We start from the raw sequence: 23,288 nt of genomic DNA on the forward strand, positions 1-23,288 counted from the left end.
TTTATTTTTGTAGTTTGCTTAATATCACTAGACTACAGCGTGATACCATCGTTTGTGAGGTCTGTGTGGATTTTGGTTTACCTTGAGAAGATTTGGGCCCCCAAATTTAGAATTAAAGTAAAATGTTTGGGAAAGGTAAAGGTTGTCTTGGCCAGAATGAAAGCTATTGCTGTGAAAAGAATGAATGCAACAGATTTTTATTTTACCGATTTGAAAATAGCGTGGGTCAATATGACCGCATCAAAGCACTGAACTCCTCCCAGCGCTCGTGTAGCTTCGGTGGACTACTGGATCACACCAGCGTATTCTTTTAAGGTAAATGTCAGAGTGAAACCCATTTGATCGAAAAAGATACAAGCCTAATCATTTAAATACAGAAGTTGTTTCCCAAATCTGAATACATCAGGCAAGAGCCAGAGAATAGCCAGAGAGCTATCAGCACGGGACAGGCTGCTCTTCTGCTAGCGCAGGAGCTATGACAGCATGACAAGCTGAAGTTTTGCTGCAGTTTTAATTGCGATGCAGGCATTTTTTTCCTAACACCCAACTCTGTGTATTTACCTGCCGGTTTCGCAGCATTCGCAAGCACTTGGCGTTTGAGAGCCCACCACCTCCAGCTAGGTCAACCCCCACCATCGGACGCCAGAGAGCCGCCAAGAACCGGGCTTCCAGCATATTCCTGGCTGCGCAAACTGCTTTTTTAGGGGGGCCCAGACGATACGCCTCTTTCGGTTCCAGGGCAAGGGGGGGGGGGGCACCCCGGTCTCCTCAAGGGCAGCCGGCGGGGGATCCGAGGAGAGGGGCGTGTGCGCCACGAACACGGGTGGGAGGCTGCCCCCTCGCAATCCGCGGCCCCCAGCGGAGCACATCCCCTGTGCCACCGCCCCCCGGGGCGGTGCGGGGGCCGCGGACAGGTGTGGGCCGGCAGGGGGGCGGGCGGCGGGGCGGGGGCGGCCGGGTTTGTGTGTAGGCAGCCGGGCGGCGCTGCCCCCCGTGCGGCGGCAGCTGCGGCGGCGGCGGCGGGAGCCGCGGCCCCGCGATAAAAGGGAAGGGGCCGGGCGCTGCGCGCTGCGGCGGCACCACCGGCAGGGAGGGAGGGAGGGAACCGGGGAAGGAGCAGGAGGGCTGTGCCGAGAGGAGAGACGCCGCCCGGCTGGCTGTCCGTCCGTCCGTCCGTCCTCTCGGAGGAATCCCGGGCGGCCCCCCCCCTTCTCCCTCCCGGCGGGAGGCGGCCGCGCATCGAGGAGGAGCCGCCGCCGCCGCCTCATCCTGCGGCACCGGCCGGCGCTGCCAGGAGCCCGGCGAGCGCAGGTGGGTGGGTGGGTGGGCAGCGCCCGCTCCCCTTGCCCCCAGCCCCCTTCGGCCGCCGGACCCGGGTGTGGGGTTTGGGGAGGGGTCGCGGCGAGGGGCTGTAGGGGGGGGGGGGGAGGGTGCCGGCTGTGGGGCGGCGCCCGGTGCGCACCTGAGCGGCCGCAGCAGGGCTGGGGGCCGGGGGCGTCCCCCGGAGGTCCCCGTGGCCGTGGGGGGCTGCGGTGGGTCCCCCTCGGGGCACCCCCGACGGGGGCAGCCGGAGGGCTGCGTGGAAGCGGGGTGCGGGCAGGCGGCGGCGGCGGCGGCGGCGGCGCTGGGCTTTTTTTTTTTTTTACTTTTTTTTTTTTTTTTACTTTTTTTTTTTTTAAAGAGCATCTTGTTCTTGGAAAATCGCGTTTAATTTCGCTTTCTATTCCAGTTTGTGATTTCGGGTAGAGGCTGTGATTATCGTTGACGTAGCGCAGGGTGCAGAGCGCTCCTCGATGGGCGCAGGTACGCGGGCAGCGGTAGTCACCCATGCGCTCGCAGTGGCGTGGTGAAATGAGTTAGTTTCCGTCTGTTAATGACTTGATAGCGTTTTTCCAAATAGATATGTGCTGGGGAGTATTCGTGCGACTGCTTCCAGAGAATATATGAGCAATTCTTCACTGGAACAAGGGGGAGTACATGTGCATGTAGAAGCCAGTGTTCCCCCGGAGCTCGTATTCTGAAACTTCGCTTTCAGTGAAACCCCTGTTCTGAACGCTGAAAAGCTTTGCTTTTTTTTTTTTTCCCTTCTTCCAAGAAGACTTGAATTTTCTATTTTATCATATTTTTGGGAAAGGATTAACCTGAGAGTTCTGGGTACTGTGTGTTCAGTTTTGATGTGTTTAATTCGGCACAGTCTGCGGCATATTGCTCAAACTGCAGTAAGCATGGAATAAACCTAGTGCTTTTCATTGTGTAAAAAAGTTCAAGATCAGTTTTACCTCTGTGATATGTTCTTCCATACGTTAGCTTCTATTCGTATGTGTTCTTTACGAGATATGTAACAGGAACTGAACTGAGTGTGAAAATTATATCTCTGTAAAACTGTTCATTTTTCAGATGGAAGAACAAATCAAATTAGTTTTTGTATTCACCTAGCAATTAAGTGCAGATGTTTTTGTATTCTCACTTCAGAAGTCACCTTGCTCTGTCAAGGTTATTGCCTGTCCACTAACCAGCAAGGATAATGTAAAAATCTGTAAAGACCTTATCTGTCTTTGAGAGTTTTAAATGTTCTGTTGGGTTAACTGGAGTTGGGATTTTTTTTTTCTGCCTTCCTGAAATTCATTAACCAACAAATGACAAATAACTCAGTCCGAGGATTTTTAACACCCCTTTTGCAAAGGGGAATGCTATAGAATGGCTGTGTAGGAAAAAAGAGTGAGCAGAACCATCATGGTAATAGGATTTGCAGCATTAAATATGGCTAATTTCTCTTCTATGACTACAGGTGGCAGTGTAGAAGCCAAGAACAAAAATTGGCAGAAATTATGTTCTGTATACAAGAAAATGAAGAGAGTGTACTCATGACTAAGCACAGGAACCTGGAAAACCACAGGTATGTGAAGTGATTCATACAACTGCCTATAGTGCTCCCAGTATTTACTGTATTCCTATGTTCCTGGCACAATAGGTATTTCTGGACTAATGATCACTTAATGTATTCACAATAAGAGCCTAATCAAAATGCCATGGAAAAATCTATATTTGATTACTTAAAAGAACAAAAATACTTTGAAGGCAGTATGCAAGGACAGGTGGGATTTTCAGACACTTACAGTTATGTTAACTATAAAGAATCTGAGCACTAAGTTGCATGATGATTAATTTCCTTCTAAACAAACAGATTTCTTATCAATAAACATGGCAGTAATAGCCTGAAATATGCTTGAAGCGGAAAAACATCAGATACAATAGAAAATTTTCCACGTCTGTACTATTTTCTAATGAACACTGAAGAATCGAAAGCATGAGGAGAGTTATAGACATGTAATTAAAAAGATGTGATTTCAAATGATTGTCCAGTTGTGATGCGTGTCATTAAGTGTTAAATCTTCTGCAAATAAAAAGTTCTGTTGTTCATTCTTAAAAAAAATAAAATAAAAGGCAGTACCTAATCAGAGCTCATGATTAGCTCTCATGCTTCAAAGCAAAGGGAAGCATTAGGCTACCTGAGTAATTATTTTCTCAGTAATTAGCAACATTAGAGTAGAGCAGAGCTTTTCTTGTATGTTTACATCATTGTGCAGAGCTGGTAGAAATTAGTCCATGGGTCTGCATTTCAGGATTCCTAGGAAGCCATGGAGGATGGAACAAACTCAGAGCTGGAGCCTGAAGAGTTCTTGGAACTTGTGTATGGGAAGTTATCCTGGTAAGAAGTGTCAAAGTGCAACCATCACCATGTTTGTTAATATGTTTGTTCTTTTGCTTTTGGCTGTTCTTCTTCTACTCTAGGAAGGCATTCTGCCTAAATCTTAAATTGCTTCCAAGAGAACATGGTTATACCACAATGTTTACAGATGAGAGTCCCCTTGTATCAGCTGCCCTGCAGTAACTGGTTGTAGGTACAGTTTTAGTTATCCCTGATTGCAAATTAAAAACACAGTTGCAGACAAAATGCTTTATTTCACTGTTAGAATGCACTAAAGTGTGCATCCCATTAAGTATAACGGATCAGCTGTCACCAACAAACCTTTAAATTCTGTAACCCTTGAGATTCTGTAATCTAAATCAAACTTTTTTTTTCCCACTGTTTAAAAAGCATCCAGGTTATTATAGTTTTGGGGGCATCCAAGCCCTCAAGTTGTAAGCTCCTTGGGGAGGTGCTGTACTATATCCTTGGGGAATAGTGAGACACTGATCTGTGAGTGGGGCTTGTGGGTGCTGTCAATGCTTTCAAAGTACTCCATGCCTTGGATAGAGTACCCTAAAGAGCTGACACAGTTCCTAATTTCAATTTAAAAAAAAAGTGAATGAATCTGTGTCTTCAGAGCTGTTCTGCAGGGAAGAGGAGTTCTAACCATCTTTGCCTGGCCATCACATTATTGCTCATCACCTGTTACTTCTGAGTGGGGACCCACTTAGGTATAGCTGGGGAGGAAAGAGCAAGCAGCTCTAAGGTCTATATGACCATGTGGTTTTTTATTATTATTACTTATTGAGCAAAACTTAGTTATATAAACTTTTAAAAGCTTATATGAATAGCCATGTTTAAGATGCCTGGACTACTTGTGCAGTACAGGTGAGAGTATGCTTACAGCTTTATTAAACGTTGCTGAGTTTATTAGTTTGCTCTAACATATTTAGAACAGAAAATGAAAACGTTATTGGTACAAATTTTTTACGGAGTCTTCCATTACATCAAGTGTTCACCAAAATATTAAATACAACTGGTAACTAAGCAGTGTGCTCAAGAGTTCAATCTAGAGATGCTTCTCAATGCTAATTATGAAGTATTGACATAAATGAATGAAACTACTTGTTAAAGTGCCTTTTGCAGCGTTTAGCAGTTGTGTTCACAGGATGACTCATAGCATTCAGCAAGTTGTGATGAGTTTCCCGGACATCACTGGAGATTACTAAGCATCTAATGTATTTGCACTACAGTGGGTTACTCTAAATTAGATCTGATGGTGGAAAGGAGAGGAGAACAATTTTCTATCAACTGAAAAATCAGGCCTATTTTATAGATCAGTTGATCAGTATTGAATTTCTCTTATTGTACAGTACATTTTATACTTTACAATAAAATAAAATGGTTATTCATTTTGTCCATAAATACAGCAGTGTGTGTGGAGGGAAACCATCAAGACCCTTTTTTGTTGGAAGCTGTGTACACTGTGTCAAATCTGCTGTGTTGTCTGAGTTCTAACTGAAAGTAGGATTCATAGCAAGAAACCTGAATTTGGAATCTAAATGCGTAACAGCCAATTCTGAATCGGCAAGTTTTGGTTATGTAGAATACTATAATGATTAGATGTTGGATGTGTTTGTAGGTACTGCTCTCATTAAGGATACAGCAGATGCTACATCTTAGAAAACTGCCTTCTGATTCTGTTTTGAACTGAAAGTTGTGGCTGGTCTTATGTTCTGTCTTAAGAAAACGGTACAAGCCTTTAAATACAATCCATCATTTCACATGATCATAACAATCACACTATCATAACAATTGGTGTAATCTGTTAACTGATAACTGGCAATCACGCTTTATAATCTATCTGGAAGTTATCAGAAATGTCTGTCAATGTTACCATGGCTTTACACAGGAAAAGTTAAACTTCTACGCTTGTTAGTACTTGTATAGGATTGTCTTGGAAAATTCTGTGGGGCTGTACAAAATGCACTAGGCCTGTGGACTAATGAGACTGAATGGCAGAAAGAAATGTTTTTTTAATGTTTATTTTGTAAAACCTTAACAGGTATCAAGCAGTTCAGTACCAAAGGCATATTTTTAGAAACAACTAGGATGTCTATCAGGAAGGTGAGGATGGCCTGAATCAGAGTCCCTGGGGGGAGGTGCACGAAGTGGAAGCTTCAGATGGAGGACCTGAGAGTAAAGCTGAAACACAAGGAATGTGTCTGAGGCCATTTAGCTTAGACACTTTGCCTTCTCATACTAATAAGGTAGCTACTATTTTTTAACTGGAGATCTGATACCACATTTTTAATCTTAACATCATTAACACAGCTGTTGAACCAAAGGGATAGCTATGACGCTTAGTATAGCTGGAAGGGGCTCTTGTGAAAGTCACAATGTGCTAAGTGCATGTATAAAGTAAAATCCCAAGCAGGTAGTCCCACAGCAACCTCTAGGCTGGATGCCACTGGGCTTTTATGAGAAATAAATCCTAATGTATGAGGATGTCAAACTTGTAAAGCAGAAATGATCCTGAAGTTACATTCTGTAGATGAGACCTTGCTCTCAGGTGGTGGCCAAGTTTCCTTTTTCTCTAAGAATACCACTGCATGGTGTTGTTCCTAGATGATAGGAGGATATCTCACCTTGTGGTAAGAAGACTTAGTTAACTGGAGTACAACTAATGGGAGCACATTGTAAATCCATTCTGGAGCATCATGACCTTCCAACTGTATGCCAAAGTAGTTGACAAACAAAAGGAGTCTAGACCATCTCCACCAGCTGGAGAAGTTGGTGGAAAAGTACTGGTGACAGAGCAAGGCTACCAAAATAGCGTTGGAAGCAAAACCTGAGTTGTCAGAAGGTTAAGAATAAAGACCTCTGCAGCAGTATTCTGTACAGTAATCCCCATACCCTGTATAAGGGCTAGCAGAAAGGGCACACAGATCAAGGAGACCCAACTTCTTGGGCTGGAAGTCCATAACAATGCTATATGCAGGACAGAAGTTGACAAAAGTCACATGGAAAAGAGTGGAGAACTGCCTGAACAAATTCAGTCCCATTTAGACAGGAGCCCAGAAGAATAAACAGTCAGACCAAAACAGTTTCTATACAACTGCTAGAAGACTAAAAGATTCCATCCCTCAATTTTAATACCTAGTTCTGAAGTAAGTTTCTGACAGTAGAGGTGTACCAGAGAGAAGGAAAGCTATCAGGATGTTCATTAGCGGGTCATTGAAGAAGCCTGGTAAGAGGGACAACCAAAAGAGTAAAATGCTTGCAGCTAATGTCAAAATTAAAGATACTGATTAGAGGCTCAGAACAAATGAATACCCCCTAGCAACTGCTTATCTGACTCTTTAAAAAGTTTTAAAAAAATAATTAGCATGGTTAAGCAGCAGAATAGAGCAGGCTGTAAGGAATGGAAAGATCCTTCAAAAACGTGAAACTTGAGCAAATTAAGCATAAAACACATGGTGAAAACAGCAAAAGCCTGAGTGATTTGTAAAAGACCAAGAAGCTTGTCACAAATAATCTTTAAAAACTTCAGAAACAGTGAAACTGTTGGGCCAGTAGATGACTAAGACCTAAAAGAGCTCAAAGAAGATTGTGTTGTATCGGGGGGGTACGAGGTGTTTGTGTTCACTGTGCAGGAGCACTGGATGCACCCAAGAGCTGTAGGTCTCCCTGTATAAAAATGATGAACTAGTGACTGTGGCATTCACCTCACAATATTGCGTTGGTACCAGTAAAGTTGAAGGTTTGCAAATGTAGTAGCAGTCCTTAAGAAGGCTACTGGAAAGCTTATAGGAAAGAACAGGATGAGTACGACTGGCGTTCATTCCAGCCAGCTTGCTGGTAATTATAACAAAGACCAGGCCTAATGGATTCATGTACAAATTTGATTTATCAGGAAAGAGTCAGCACAACCTTTGTAGAGCTGCCTCATCAGTCTGAGTTCTTTGAAGACATTGAGGTGGTGAGTAAGTGTGATCTAGCTGATGCAGTATGCTTAGGTTTCAGAAAGTCTTTTGAGAACTAACCACCAGTGGTGCTTAGCAAAATGAAACTGCTGTGACATAAGAGGAAAGGTCTCTCCTAGACTAATAATTGGTCAAAAAATAGGGTAGAAATAAATTATCTGTTTTCACAGTAGGGACAGCAAAAATGAAAGACAATTATGAAGAGCCAAGGAGGGATCTTGTGATACTTGTTAACTGGGAGTGAAGCAGTAGATGAAGCTGATATTGATAGGATGAAGTAATGCATGCAGGGGAGAACAATCCTACTATTATTGAGTCTGTAAACTATTACCACTAAAGGAAGAGTTTTTGTAGAGAGCTTGCCGCAGTAAACCCAAGCATCAATTAAATGTTCAGACCTGGTTTTAAAAAAAGAAAAAGGAAAAAAAAAGATTAAGGAAGAATAGCTAACAGAACAGAAACCTGGTATGCCAGTCTATAAACTGGCATAGTTTATAAACTGCACCTCTGGGTGCAGTTCTGATCCCCATGTTTAAAGGAAGGGAAGGGGGGGAAAAAAAGGTGGGGAGATGCCTAAAACTAGAAATAGGTGGCAGTGATGATAAAGAGCAATTAAATAGATTAGTAATATTCAGCCTGGAAAAGAAACAGCTGAAGATGAAAATGAAAAAAAAAAAATCTATATAGGAGTATAATGGAAAACATGAATAGGGAATGCACATTAACTGTCTCATGTAGTACAAGGCCCAGAGGGGATCAAATAAAATTTTCAAGTGACAGATTGAGAACAAAATAGAGGTTTGTTGTTGTTGTTTTGTTTTTTCCCCCACACTGAATAGTTTAACTGTGAACCACTACAGATACTAGAAGTTTATCTTGGTTGGGCTTTCAGTGCGAAAGCACTACCTCATTCCTAGAAGAGCACAAGCCACAGTCTCTGAAAGTTAGGGAGGGGGAGGATCCTGTGTCCTGCCTGCTTTCCCTGTTTGATTGTGCTTCCGTAAATATCTGTTCCCAACCTTTGCAAAAGATGCAGTATGGGGGCTGGATGTATCTTTGGTTTGACTGAATATGGCAGTTGGTATGTAAAATGATGACAAATAGCAGACTCCTAAAGAAAATGCTGACTGTATGCCAATCCTGATATATAACAGAATTATTGGTGAAGAAAATGTGTTGAGAAGGTCTTTTTTGTTTGGGGGGCGGGGGAACTAATAACTTCCCAAAAGAAACAAAACAGTTTTCTTCTAAGAATGTAGCGGTCTTCATTATACCACATTGACACCTGAAGTTTAGTTCCTATACAACGTACTCGATAATCTTTGTTCTGAGTTGCCAATATTCAGCTTTAGTTCAGCAATTGTTCATAGTATGTTGGGCCTTTGTTGCAGTTTATCTTCAGATTGACTGAATTAAAAACCCAACTGCAAAAAATAAAGCTTAAGTTAGAAAAGCTGGAGACAGTCTTACGCACATAATAACATGAAAAAATACAGGTTTTGAATCATGAGTATGGAGGATAAAATCCCATTTCCTATTAATAGGGTGAGATTACACCTAGGTTCTTACCTTATCCAAGCATTCAAGGACTTTTAGTCAATAGAATACAATAGAATTGGACCAAATAAGGATTTGGAGAAAATAGGTTATTAAGAATAAAGGATGACTTGACTGTTAGACATGAAAACTGTATTTAAATATTAAAGGGATGTGAAAATTACAGAATAAGAATTATTTAGTAATTCAACCCAAGTAACAAGTGAAACTAGGGAAGAAATAACGAGTCTGGGAAGAAAAGCCTCCCAGTGTTGAGCCCTATGAGCGTATGTAAGCACAACCAGCAGAGAAGTGCAGAGCTGGAGCAAACACGGTACTGCAGGCCCTGAGGAGTTACAGGAATAGATGTTGGTGTGTTATGCAAAGGCTAACTCTAGCCAAGGAAGATTAGTCGTCTTGGATTCCTGTGGCTAGTCACAACAAACTAGCTTCTCTAGTGGGTGACAGGGAGCACCTAAAGCCAGTTCTACTCTGAATTACTCTCTAGAGGAGTCTTTCTCTTTCCGCACAGGCAAGGGAGGCATAGACAGCTGGCCTTGCTAAGTTAAAGTTGCCCTCTGAATACACCCATTCTGTATGCGAGTATGGGACCTGATTTTCTGAATGTTTTAGTAGGTCACCTTTTTTTCGGTGATACTAGAATAAAAATACATAGGAAGACAATACTAGCTAAGCCTATTTTTAAAGCTTTCGTGAAGAGATGGATATTTCGGACTTCTTAAAATTCAGATTGTCCTGCAGTTTTCTATACTTGCCTGACAGAGATAAGAGCCATATTAAAAATTAGAATAAAACACATTTTTGTTTTAAAAAAGCAAAGATTTTTTTCTGAAATAAAAAGATAAATCACACAGGAGGAGATACGAAGTTTTTTAAACTACTGAAGTTAGGTAATAAAGCCTGTTTGAACAAAGGGATTCATTAATACATCCCACCAAATACACCAACAAACCTATTCTGTTTCTCGAGCATGGGAGAAAAATCTCATTAGCTTAGTTGTTTTAATGATCTTCTTGAATGCTTTTTCTAAATATATAGGAAAGAGTTTTCCTATATATTTAACAATAGCAAAACATACTTCAAACGGTAATTTTTTTCACTTTTTAATTTCCTATAATAGAATATGATACCAAAAAAATAAAGTAAAAGAAAAAAATCTTATTTTCCCCTCTATTTGAAAATTTATGTTATAAGGTAATGATGCTGAACCACTGGCAGTGTGACATTAAAGGAGATTTTAGCACAGATGACGGTAAGTTTTTTTTTCAGTTTTTAAAGAGGTACATTATAAAACAGAATTTCACTAGTACTGTACTCATGGGATTAGACTTCCAAATTATTTAAAACCATACTCTAAACCATAATGTGTGGTCTTAAATAGATAAAAGAACGCAGCAGCTAAGTACGCTCTTAAGCAGTATTTATCCCAATGTTATCTCAGGAAGCTGACACTACTGTGTATCATTTATTGGATGAAATCATCTCTTTGGAAACTGCTTCAGTTATATTTTTCTGATGCAAAGCCCTCTGAGAAGACAGGGTATGTAGTTTAGATTGTGAAACATCTGCATATGTACCAAACCTTTTTTTTTCTTTTAAATAACAGTTAGATTTGATTTTTTTTGGTATTTTTCCTTTTTTCTCCTTTTTTTATGTTGTTTTGGGGAGGGTGCTGTGGCTCTGCAGTTATTCTCTAATGCCTTACAAATAGTTGATTGTATTTCTTAGTTTTCATCTGGATTGTTCTTACTGTTCCCGATAATTTAAGTGGTTGTGCACTCAATAATAATAACAATAATTCTGAAGTCAAAATGAAAGTCACATGCTGTCCTTGACTCAGATTTCAGTTACATGAAGTCTGTGTTGCTCACAAATAAAGTTGTAAGCTCTTGTGAAACCCTAGATAAAATGGAAGCCAGAGCCCAAAGCAAAACAAAAAACTTACGTATCAGGTCTCTGCTGAGCCCAATGACCAGGGGCAGACGTACTTCTGACACTGCCTCCTATAGCCTTGAATCTTGCTGGTTCCTGAAAATGCAAAGAAATTGTAAGTCCGCTAGCTTAAGGGGCTGAAACTGTCACAGGTTGCTTTTTCTCCTCTTAGACGTGTCTTCTCTTCTGTTCTTTGTTGTTGTGTTGTTTTGTGTTTTTTAAACTTCTCTGCAGTTTTACCACTAATCATCATTTAGATTCCCAGATACTATACTTTGCTGTTTATTTTGACCCATCTCTGTGTTTCCTGAAACTTGTAGATACTGTCTCACTCTTTCCTTTACTCCATGCACAAATAATTTCTAATTGGAATGAATATATAACAGCATATGAAAGGTCTAGATGTAACACTGACCCAGATCACTGTTATTTTGTGAAGTTTAAAGAAGTTTTTACTTTGCTTGATAAATGCGAAAAATCTGGGCTACCGTAAGTGGTAGTGTGCTGCATCAGTTTTCTGATGAGAAATGCCTTGTGAGGACTGCTTGGTTTAACACATTTTACCTCACTAGATAAATGTGCATACAATCAGTTATGGAGACCAAACCAGTACTGTCAACTTCTTCACCCATGTTATCTCAGTTGCTTCCTGTTGTAGTCATTTGCTTGTTGAATTAGGAATTCATAAAGGTGAAAGTTCCTGTGGAGTACGGTTAATATCCTTTTGAACAGGGGTGTTGTGTTGAGTGGTTCCTGATCTCTCAGGCTGTAGTGTAAGTAGCTCACAAACTCTGTTGCACACTTGGTTTAATACAAATCGTCCCTGGGAACAGGGTTGTTGGAAAAAGAAGTTGAGAATCTTCTGATTTCTCCATATCAGTGTTGTAGCCAAGAGGTCAGTCATGGCTGTGCTTGTTCTCATTTTCTGTGGTCCGGTTCTTTGCTATACAGTTTCTTCTGAATGTGTGGAAGGCAAGGCTGTTCACCCCACTGAGAGTAGTCAGACTATTAGGCTACCATATGTAGAGATGTTGGCTTGTGTTGTGATTGTGCTGCAGTCACAAGGCTGTCCTTTCAGGGAAGCACTTCTCCATCATTCCCTTCAGGCCACTTGCAGAGATTCCTGCTCATCTGCTGAAAGAGTGAACACAGATACCTGACTTCTAGAGGTGGTTTTGGATTCTGGATGGCAGGTCCGAGCAAGTCGCTAGCCTATAGCACAGGGTCAAGGCTATAGTGGGATTTAAAGTTGGTGTCTGTACTTCGGGTTAGGTTGTTTCCATCTTTGCATGGGTACTCTGGATTGTCCTTGTCCTCTGAGGCCTGGTTCTCTTTGAGTTGGTATAAAATCAGATGTTTCTCAGAACTTTGCCATTTGTCACTTTTTAGCTATACATTTAGACTCCAACGTGCAAAAGTTTGTGAATTCCAGCATAGAGCCATTGAGTTTTCGCATGAAGTGGGACACCATGACTAAGGTGAATGGAAATAAGTATGTAAATAAGACTCTTCAGGGTTTGAAGTCTTGCTGATTTCTGTAAAAGTTCTTTTTCATTTGCTCTGTGTATCATTTTTTTGTTTTCAGAACTCTTGAAACTGTTAAATCAGGACTAGTTTCTTTTGGATGAAAACCACAGCTCTATTATTGAGAGAATCTTCTATTTAAAATTCTAACTTTCAAGTTTGAGCTCCAGCATTGTCCTACAAAGCCAAAAAATAATTTCAAGAATTTCTTACAAAAAGATCTTGTGAATCTTTTCTTTCACAATGTTTTTCAGTGAAAAGTACTTTTTTTTTAATTTGAACCATCTTTTCTCCCACTCCCTTCCCCCTCTTTTTTTTTTTTGTTCTGAGTTACAGACAGAACCTGGAAAACTTCAACCTAAAAAAGGTACTGCTTTGCATTTGTAGGACTAGGGCATGGAGGAGAGTGGTAGTGATGCTCATAATGAGTTTTAAAATGTTTAGTAGGTAGCAGTCATTTCAAGAAGTCTGCTTATAAGTCCTTGATTCAGCAAGTCATAGAAAGCTTGTATGAACTTGAAGCCAGGTGGACGGACTACTTATTAAATACCGTGCTGAGTTGTTCATAAAGCATGAGTGGTTCGATAATTACTTTGATTTCATTTTAATGATTCAAGCTAGAAAAAGTTTTGTCCCATAGAAATTCCCTTTTCATTTACTTCTCATTAATTATCTATGAACATAGCAAACCTATAAATGATATAAAGTTGGGAAGCTGAAAAATTATTAGGGAGTTAGAATTAAACTTAGCTGTGAGGCTTTTAGGTAGTGGTATATGAAGTTTAAGAAAAACATGTAACCGTTGTCAAATGCATAGATAGATGACTTGATGGCAGGTGGTAGCTGGGTAATAATTTTAATGCTAGCAGTAGAGGTTAAGTCGTGCAGTGGGAAGGAAAAGCTCATACCTAGATTTTACATTCACCAGGTACTTTATGGTTAATGCAGTATGAGATTGTGACAAAAGTTGATCAAAAGGCATACAGAATATAAACAAAAGAGAAAAGAGACCAGGGAAGATATGATGACAGAATACTTAGATATAAAAAATGTTGTTTTAACAGTATTTTTTTTCAAGTGAGTCTCATTACACAGTTCCAGTTTTTCATCTGAAAACTGTTGCCTGCTCTCTGAGTTTTTTTCTGTTATTCCCTAGTGGTCATGCTCTGTCAAAATATGTCCATCTAATTGACCAAATTTGAACTAGGGAGTACTTTTTATTTTATTCAGAAAATGCTATGGGTCTTCACCATTAAGGGGCTTTTATTTTTATTTTATATTTTGTACAGAAGTGTATAAATCAAAATCGAAGATGCAAAGCTTTATCACTTAGACCAAATGTTTATTAAATAGAACAGGACTTTCCTTGGATGATGGTTGTTCGTTTTCTTGATTATGTGATGAATCAAATGTTGCTGTGTTGTTGTTGAAATTCTTAGATATTTCTGTTGCCTGCTCTAGTCTCAAATGTTCTTTTACCATTTCCATTGCCAGCGTGTATTAATCCAAGACCCTTATGAGGAAGCTTCTATTCTATGATTTTAAGAAACTAGTTAGACCATTACCATTTAGAAGCACTTAAGTTTTCCACCAACTCTACTGATAAAGATGCTTGTTCTACCTGGCAGCTTGAATAAGTGATTTCCTTCTGTTCCAAGACTGCGTGACTTTACTGTGTTGTTGTGATTCCCCCTCTTCTTTTCTAATTTTCAGTCTTTAGGGTGTTTTACTAAAATGTTCATTATTGTCCCCCTCTAATAAATTTATTTTATGTTCCCACTTTGTCAGGCTAGACTTCTTCCCCTTGCTTTTAGGTGGTATTTTTTGAGTTTTAGTTGAAGGGCATTACCTTTGACTTTGGTGAGGCATTCGCAAAGGCTAACTTGAGCCTAGTAGGGATATTGACTGTTTCCTTTCTGGCTAAAGGAAAATGATTGGGATTTCTAGGGCAATTCTAAGTTTCCAAGTTAGACTGTTTTTTAAATTGTCCTCCAGAGAAAGCCACAGCTTTTACAGAAGGTACCAGCTTAAGTAATACCCTCTCCTGTTTCTGCAGTCCTGTAAATGAAGGGTAAATGCTCCTTTCTATTTCTTGTAGCCACAGCAAAACTGGGTTTGATGGCCACTGGTGAAGAACTAGGTTCATGGTTGTAGGATTTATCAGAAGAGGAGAAATAAGAGGAACACTTGAATTATGACTTCTTTATTGAGTTACAGGGCATATTTGTTCATGTTGTTTTGAACTGTGTGTAATTGATACTGAATATACCTTATTTTAGTGATTGACTTTTGTTTCAGTTTATGGTGACTGTTGGAAATTAAAGAACGCAAATAGTTTAGCAGGGGGGTTCTCAGGGTGGCTGTCGCATAACTGAGCTACAAATACTTGGTGGCTGGTGTCACTGGCTTCATAATGTAAAAATTACCTTTTATCACAGTGCTGAAAAATCCATCCTGTTTTGGTTTGTAGAAAATTGTACTTCTGTCTTACCTGAATTGAGCAGTCTTCTGAAGCTGGTACATGGATTAAAATACTATGTGCTGTTACAAACCTGTCACTAATTAACTCATTTTAACGTGGTTCAGTTCTGGTACTATATCCCTATCCTTGTTCTTGGAATGGAAAAAGTTGAGAAAGCTACCAAAACAAGGCTAGCATTGAGATCTCAGAGGTCTTCCTCCTCATCCCTTCATGTGTGTTTGCATAATGGCTGCTCACAGGCTATTATTAAATCAGTGATTATAATACGATACTAAGGTTTTATATGATCTTTCACAATGCGTCAGTTCTGGGGCTTTTTGAATAAAATAGTATATCTGGTCTAAAATAGCTTATTGTAGAATCATAAATACTGGACAACAGATGAAGCCCTTGCTGTGTGCTTTTTTACCTTCTCTTGGTTCATTAATTCAGAAAATTTACCTCAAATGTAAATGTCTGTGTATTTTAAAGCTGAATTCCAAGCTTGAATTTGTAACACTTCTGTTATTTGTATCGCATATAATTCCCACAGAAACATATTGTTGAAATCTGATTGATAAGTTGGCTAGATTAATAGCATTTCTCAGGTTTTAATGAGAGTGGGTTTAATATTTTGTAATTCTTGACTTTGGTATTCTCTTACGTACTTTTTTTTCCCCCCAATACTTCCACATATGTTTTCATTTTCTACATTAAGTTTTGTACATACAGTGGGAGAGGATTGAGGGTGGTGGAAGTATGGAAAGATCTGCAAAGAAGCAATACCTTGTGAGTTAGAAAATTAAATTGTTTATTTAATGTTAGTAATTTGCTTAATGCTATACCTAAAGTCTAGGTGGTGAAAGAAGACTTGGGGAATTCCTTTAAAAAGTGATACTAGAGTAGGAAAGAATCTTAACAGACAGTGATTAATTACTTATTGCAAGAGGGGAGCTTTTTGTATCTCTTCTTGGTTTGAGATGAGTTGCCGTATATTGAGAAGACAGACTGGCAAAAGACTTTCCTGTCTTACTAAGTTTTGAGATCAGGAAATAACTAAATTTACCATGGGGAGTTTACCTAACTAACCACAACCTTTTACTAATATGTTCATTTTGTCCTCACATACAAATTTTGAAATAAAAATGCCAGCACTCGTGTCACTGATGGGAAGTAAAAGGCAATATTTTGGTCATAATTGGTAGGAGGCGAGACTGACGTTCACATGAATTTTCCCCAATTACAGAATGAGTACAAAATATTTCGTAGAAAAATAAATTATTTCTAAAAAATTCTGTCATCCTGGCATTTGGAAATGCTTGTGCTTTCCCAGTCTTAATGTTCTGTCTTTAAAAGTGGTTTTCTAAAAAGTAGGAAATCCTTTATTTGTTTGAAACGTTAAATATTTTCTTTTGATTTCAGTCTCCAGATAAAAACCTAAGACAGCCCTCAGACTCTTGTTTTCAAGGTCAGAAATATCGTTACACTCTTTTAAAACCCCTCTGCACATCACAGGATGTGGAATTTGCTCTGCAGTGATTCTGCTGTGCTCAGTATCTTGCAAAGAATTAAGAGGTTGACAGAGAATCTATCATTTTGTCTAGTACTCTGTTAAGGCAGTTGATTATTCTTACTGATAATTTTTACAGTTTGAACTCCGTAAGTCACACTTGGAGATGCTTCATTTTTACCCCTTAAATCACTGATGGCTTTTCCTATGTCTTCTCCAACTATTTTGTAGCATCTTTTTACATACAGTTCCAATGTCTGCTTTGTAGTATTGTTCTCTCCATACATTGAAAAAGCAAGACTGGCAAGTGGTTTTCTGTTAGGTGTCTAGGGATGGCCCTAATCATTCTTTTGCTGTAACATTGTTTGCAAGGCACATGTGAAATGACTTCTTCAGTGACCTAGGACCTTCATGAAGATAGCTGTGGTCCAGGTTATGGTCCCAGGCTTCAGACATGCACTGACTTTCTGTGTTTTTAGAGGGGTATGACACTGCATTCACATTGTATTTTTTGCCTTCACTGTGTGTTGTGTATGCAGTTGAGAATTTGGGGAAATACCAGGTCTGACTGGCGATAAGTCTTCTGATAAGAGGGTATCTGAGTCTAATGACACTCCTTTAGATCTGATTTTGCTGAATGAGCATTAAGAGTAAGAAAACTGTCTGAAATTGTATGTTCTTTAAATCCTTGCATTTTGTAATGATTAAAAAGTTAGTCAATTACATGTATGCTTACTCACATTTAACATTACACTTTGCAGTTAAGTCAGTGAACTGTACTTTCCTCTTATATGGGGGGAAAAACTAGAAAAATTTTACTTTTTTTTACTATTATTTTTAACAAACTTTAAAAGCTGTTAGGAACTTCCCTGTTCCCAGTTTGCCCCTTTGCAGTCTACTTACTGACTTTCCATTAAGTTCGTTTTTTTTGTTGTTGTTCTTTTTTGTTGTTGTTTTTCTTTTATCCCGTAAGATAGAGGATACTCATGCAGGCTACTGTCACTTTCTTTCTTGTGTGATCTTCAACACCCTAAGGTCAGCTATCTGGGGTGCCTTTGTTACACCGGTACAGGACTTAGCCTGGCTGGGTGACTGCAAAGGCAGGTTTATGGCATGCGGGTTGGAACTGGATGACCTTTAAGGTCCCTTTCAACCCAGGCCATTCTTTGTTTTGGGCCTTTGGGGAGAGGGGGTAGAGATGCAAAGCAAGAAATTAGTCTTATCACTGGGAGCTGTGAAGGGACAGACAATGCACAGCACGGGGTCAATCATGCAGGACATATTCAGGCAAAATGGTGCAGAGCGGCACTAAACAAGGCAAAAGGCATTAAAATTTGATATGGCATGGAATTGCAATAGTGGTGTTATCATGGTACGGTGGGTCTTCATCTCATGCCGTATAGTCTGCTAGTGTGTATGCAGAAGGCTGGGTCACATGCAATGGATGAGGAGCAGTTACATTTCTGTCAAGCTAAAGGCTGCGTGGATTGCCCAGCTATAGATAGACTAAATTTCTAGAAGAGAGGGCAGTGGAAATAACAACAAATTATGGAGCATATAGAACAACTGTTGCAGTGTTACATCAACTTCAAAGAAAAGATGCATGCTAGGGTTAAGTTATGCTACCTTGAGTTTTTGAGAGTTAAGTGTGCAGCATACTAGAACTTGAAACTAAAAATGGAGTTGGGGTGTGAAAGCTCAGGCATTGTTGCGACTAAAGTGAGGTCTATCTAGAGGAGTGTATAGGCCTCTGAAAACAGAAAACCAGAAGACAGGGTGCTCCAGATAAAATTCTGTAGACAGTCCTTATATGTGGAAAAATTGTAAACATCTTGATATTTTTCTGGGAAAAAAAAAGTTTCTTTCAGAGTTAAATGTTTAAACTTACAAAAACGGGGGGATCACACGTATCATATATGTCATGGAAAATAGGGGAACAATGTAGTTCTGCACTGCTATTCCAAAAGTTCTTCTTTTTGTATTCCCTAGTACATGCTAAAAGTATTTTCAATATCTTAACATCTGCATTACTATGAAAAATGGTATGTCTTTGTTTTGTTTTCAGCTGTGCTGTTCTTGCATTGCATTTTGTTCTATGCTCTCTTCATTTGGGATGTGAAGTCATGTTCTTTTGTCAGTTGTGTACCTAATTGCCCTGACTGTGAAACTGCACTGTGCACCACTTGGAAGAGGTTGTTTCTTTTGTTCGGCCTCAAAAGAAATTCACTCTGTATCTTGGGAATATGGAGTTAGTTGATTGTGAAAGTGTCTTCTGATTGGCAGAGAGAGGCAGGAGATAGGGAGCAAAGCCTTCCTATGTAGAAAACATGAGGCAGAAGACAGGCTGGATGTGAGTGTATTTTGCATACTACTGTGTATTAGTGCATCTAATCTTAAACGCACCAGTATGTCCTATTGATATCCCCTGCAGCATGGGATGCATGGGTAAGGGCATGCCCCTGACAGGCTAATGAGCACCGTGTGTTGGAAGAAGGTGCTTGAGTGAAGGAGGGCTGTAGTTCTGATGCGTGTCTCGAGTAGAGGAAGCAAAGCAGGCAAAAAATAGGACTGTGATTGTTGTGAACACAAGAAAGGGAAGAGAAAAAGTTAAGACACAGTGGTAATGAGGCCAAGATAGTAGCAGGTGAGGGGACAGCTGGAGGAGGTCATTAGCTGTTGGATGCTGCTGCTTTCCAGTACACTGCCTGGAACACCAGAAGCCCTTATTCCTTTCTCTCCAAGTTGGGGCACTGGAAAAGATGATGCCCACATAACAACTGTTGTTAGTTACTCAAATGACTCAAGCAACAGAGCTGAATGTTAATGCTCTAACTTTGACAATTGCACTGCTGAAAGACAACAGGTTGCCACACAAATGAATTTTACTGCCTGGTTTGATTCCTCACCACCTCGTCTCCACCCCCCACCCCCCTTTAAATCTGTAGAAATTCTGCAAGTACAGAATGCACTTTAAAATAAATGTTAAGGGGTCAGAGACAGGCAGACAGAACGGGGAAATGCTAAAACTGAGGTTGCATGTTACTTCAGTTTTGCTTTCTTGGATGTATGTGTTGGTGTAAAATGTTCTATTAAATGGCAAGTTTTGTAGTTGTTTCCCCCCTCCCCTCTACCCCAGAAGAAACATGCCTGTGACAAAATGGTGTTTATGGGATGAATGAGGGATATGTAAGGGATTAGATGATCACAGATATTCCGAGTTGGTTTGCTTGGACAAAGCTGTAGAAGGCATTCAGCTGCCCTAGGCAACCCCCTTCTCCCAGGGCTTCCTGTTGACTACCTCCATCTGCAGCTCCCATCTTCTGGGCAACAGCACTCATACCAACAGCTGCCTCTGGGGTTTACATATGTTTAATGTTCTCGCTCAGAAAACTGCCTGTGGTAGGGGTTTCCATGTTTTGTACCCTTGCTGTAAGCCAGCGGCGTAGCAACAGTTCCAGGCTTCATACAAGCTTCTTACGTGTTTCAAAAGAGGTGCTGGGCCGTGCGGACAGCCTTCATTTATCATTTTGAAGTAGCCAGCATCCCACTAATGGTGCTTACACTGTACTTTGGGAACATCTCATCTCTAAATTTCTTGTCACAAGAGCAGGAAAGTGTGAATGACATAGGGCATTGGACAAGGACAAAGGAGGGTCTCATGGCTAAGACATCAGGTGGTATGAGAGGGAACTGAATTCTGTTGCTGTTGCCTGCACCAGTGTTTTTATATGAAGCTGTTGTTTTGTGGCAAACTGCTAAAATGCTGGTGTATGTATGTCTTATTTTTTGGATTTCCAAGTCAAAACCAGGAACCACGTGGTCATTTAAAGCTCGGTTCAGATGACTTGCAGTAAGGAATTCAGTATAAGTCACAACCCCTACTACAGAGTAATAGGCAGTGAAAATTAACTGTTGAATCGATGACGTGAGACTGGAAAAATCCAACAACTGAGACTGGGAATTGTTTAGTGTTTGAATTTGCAATAGCAAGTCAAACACAACTTACTGGGACACCCCACGCCCCAATTTTTGATATTCTCCAGAGAGCAATGTGCTTAAATAGAAGTGTTTGAAACCAAAAAGACAATAGATATGTCAGTTAATCTATAGCTCTTTTCTATATTAAGTTAGTTTTAAATAGCATTAAAGGCTTAATTTAGCGGAGCACTTAGTAAGGCATCTAACTGCATATTTGAATTGAGGCCAGGATTGATAAACTTGGATACTGTGTGATAATACATTCTAATATGAATGCTGAATCTACAATGGTTAATGTGTATGTCCCAAACATCTCTGTGCTTTGCTTCTGCTGATATTTGTTTTTTGTAACTTCCAAAGCCAATTTATTTGTGGTTTGGGGTAAGAAGTAGTTCATGCACTTCCAGAAAGAATGGGGTACAAATGATATTTCTTTTTTAAGTAATGAATTTATAAGCAAAGGATATTCTCTAATTTACCCGAATACCTGAGATGTGTGGCAGAGCTCAAGCTTGTTTTGTTTCCTTTAGCACTTTTTTGTTCAATGGTTATTGCATCATTTGCTGTCTTCATACAAGATTGTTACAGAAGCCTGGAGAGGGTGTTCTGAGAGCTCAGAGACCTGTAAAGGAAAGAATTCCTTTGAGTAGACTAGCATTAAAACAATACCCATTCTTAATTTATGGGAAAGCATTGAAATTGTGTCTGAAGGGTCACTCTAATAAGGTCTTTACCTCATTACAAAAATAAGATACCGACAGTTTTAAAACAAAACACAATGATGTTAAGAGAAGACTTTCACGACTTCCAAAAGATGATAGATCTACGGGCAGTTATCCTCTAAAAGGAGGGGATGAACTTTAAAATTCACTAAAGCAAAAACATGAACAAAGAAGAAGAAAGGGAAACTTTAGTGCAAGGAATAAGGAGTGTAATGAACAACTGATATATAGAACAGGTACATAAAATAGTAGGAAGACTTCAAAAATTTTTGTTAAAGTCATTTCAATCCAAGCTATCCTAAAGAGAAACAAAATAGTAAGATACATTGCTTGCACCTGACTTTTCAGTAGAAAAGTATTGACTTCCTTTTCCTTTAAATTCGTGTGAAAGTTTTTCAAGTTATTTCATTGTGGCTTGGCTAGAGCATCTTGACCAAATGTTATTTAAAAATCCTGTAAAATCTTTCGTAAATGTATAGGAAATTAAAAAAAAACTCCTTAGATTATGGACTGTTAAAATTTCAAAAGTTAAAATTAATCTCAGTGGCTTTGTTCCTTCTACATCTCTATGTAAATCAAAGGAAGACTCAACTGAATGCTGTGCTTTCTCTGCATGGGCATGATGGCTTCTAGAAAAGAATATCTTTAGGATGTGAGAAAACAACCAAAATGTGTACATTCAAAACAAAACAGCATTTATGGTAAGGAAGAGTGTATTTGATTATTTTAGCATAAAATATAAATGTACTTGTTAATAGACCTATGAAATAAATACTTTCAGAAAGTACTTGGTGGTGTAGAATGGAGTTTTGCACTGTATTCTCATAAAACTAAATAAAGCAAGTAATATTTGGCTTTCATAATACATTTGACCAACATATTAAAAAACATGGTTTGAATTAAAATTTAATAAATCTATTACCTTTGTATTTGGGGGGGAAAAAAGAAATGAAGTTGTTTCCATTTTGCTTGTAGTTTATGATCTCCAGTTGAAGGATTCTATCTGGAAATCCTCCCATAAATTGAGCATAAATGTTGATAAAGTACAAATAGTATTTTACTGTACAGTGATAGGGCACTTTTCTACTCTGCTAGTTATAACAGCCTTAATTTTGAGGCTTTCTGGGGGCAAAATTACTATTTCTTTGCTGTATTTTGGGTGATCATTTAGTGATCATAGCTAAATCATAGGAAACAGTAATTTCAAATTTTCACCTTTTCTTTAAAATGAAAACCTAAGTTAGTTTTATGAAGATTACTTTTAAATACCTATCTCTGCTAGGCAAAATACAAGAATAACATAGTATAATTTTCTTTTGTCCTTTCTTTTTGTAGGAGTTATTGTAAAAGTAGTTATATCAGCTGAATTCCTTTCCTCTTCCAAATCTAGACTTATGTTTAATTTCTCTGCATCTATAAAGACTTAACTCTTTTTTTAAAAAACAGCAGGCAACAATGACTTAAAAGAATTTTCTCATCAAGGATATAATCCTATATTCCTGTATTGACCCATCTGGATAGGTTATATTCTTCTGGTGTTTAATCCCATCTGGCTGGTAGTTGTAGGAAAATCACGTTAATGGATAGATGATGCATCAGTAAGATAGAATGTGCCTTAACCCAACAATATGTAAAACAGTAAGTATGGAATAGTAATCTGTAGACTTCACTATCCTTCTGGAATAATCTTTCGATAAAATTATTTTTCACTACCATTTTCTTTTGTAGCATTTCAGACTCAGAAAAACTCAGGTAGTTGATATTGGCTTAGCGAGTAATCTTTTATTTTATTTTTGCCAATTCTAACATATTTAAGGCCATTTGAATGTTTAATATTTATCCAATTTCCTGTATATATCTATATGTTCTTACGTATACACATGTATCTCATGATTTGATATATACATACACATGCACAAATAATCCC

At 39.3% G+C, this 23,288-nt stretch overlaps 1 protein-coding gene across 1 annotated transcript in view; it reads left to right on the top strand.

Moving 5' to 3' along the window:
* The first annotated feature begins 974 nt into the window (after positions 1-974).
* The window catches only part of LOC310892979 (uncharacterized protein), a 77,368-nt gene continuing 55,054 nt past the window's right edge, over positions 975-23,288 (top strand). Inside the window, exons 1-3 of the mRNA XM_083821336.1 lie at positions 975-1,311; positions 2,789-2,896; positions 3,624-3,709. Of these exons, the coding sequence (XP_083677462.1) occupies positions 2,829-2,896; positions 3,624-3,709 (154 nt within the window). The 5' untranslated portion in view covers positions 975-1,311; positions 2,789-2,828. The remainder of the gene's footprint in view (positions 1,312-2,788; positions 2,897-3,623; positions 3,710-23,288) is intronic.

Source organism: Anser anser, assembly GCF_964211835.1.
Source record: "Anser anser genome assembly, chromosome: 1".
In the NCBI taxonomy this organism is placed as follows: domain Eukaryota; kingdom Metazoa; phylum Chordata; class Aves; order Anseriformes; family Anatidae; genus Anser; species Anser anser.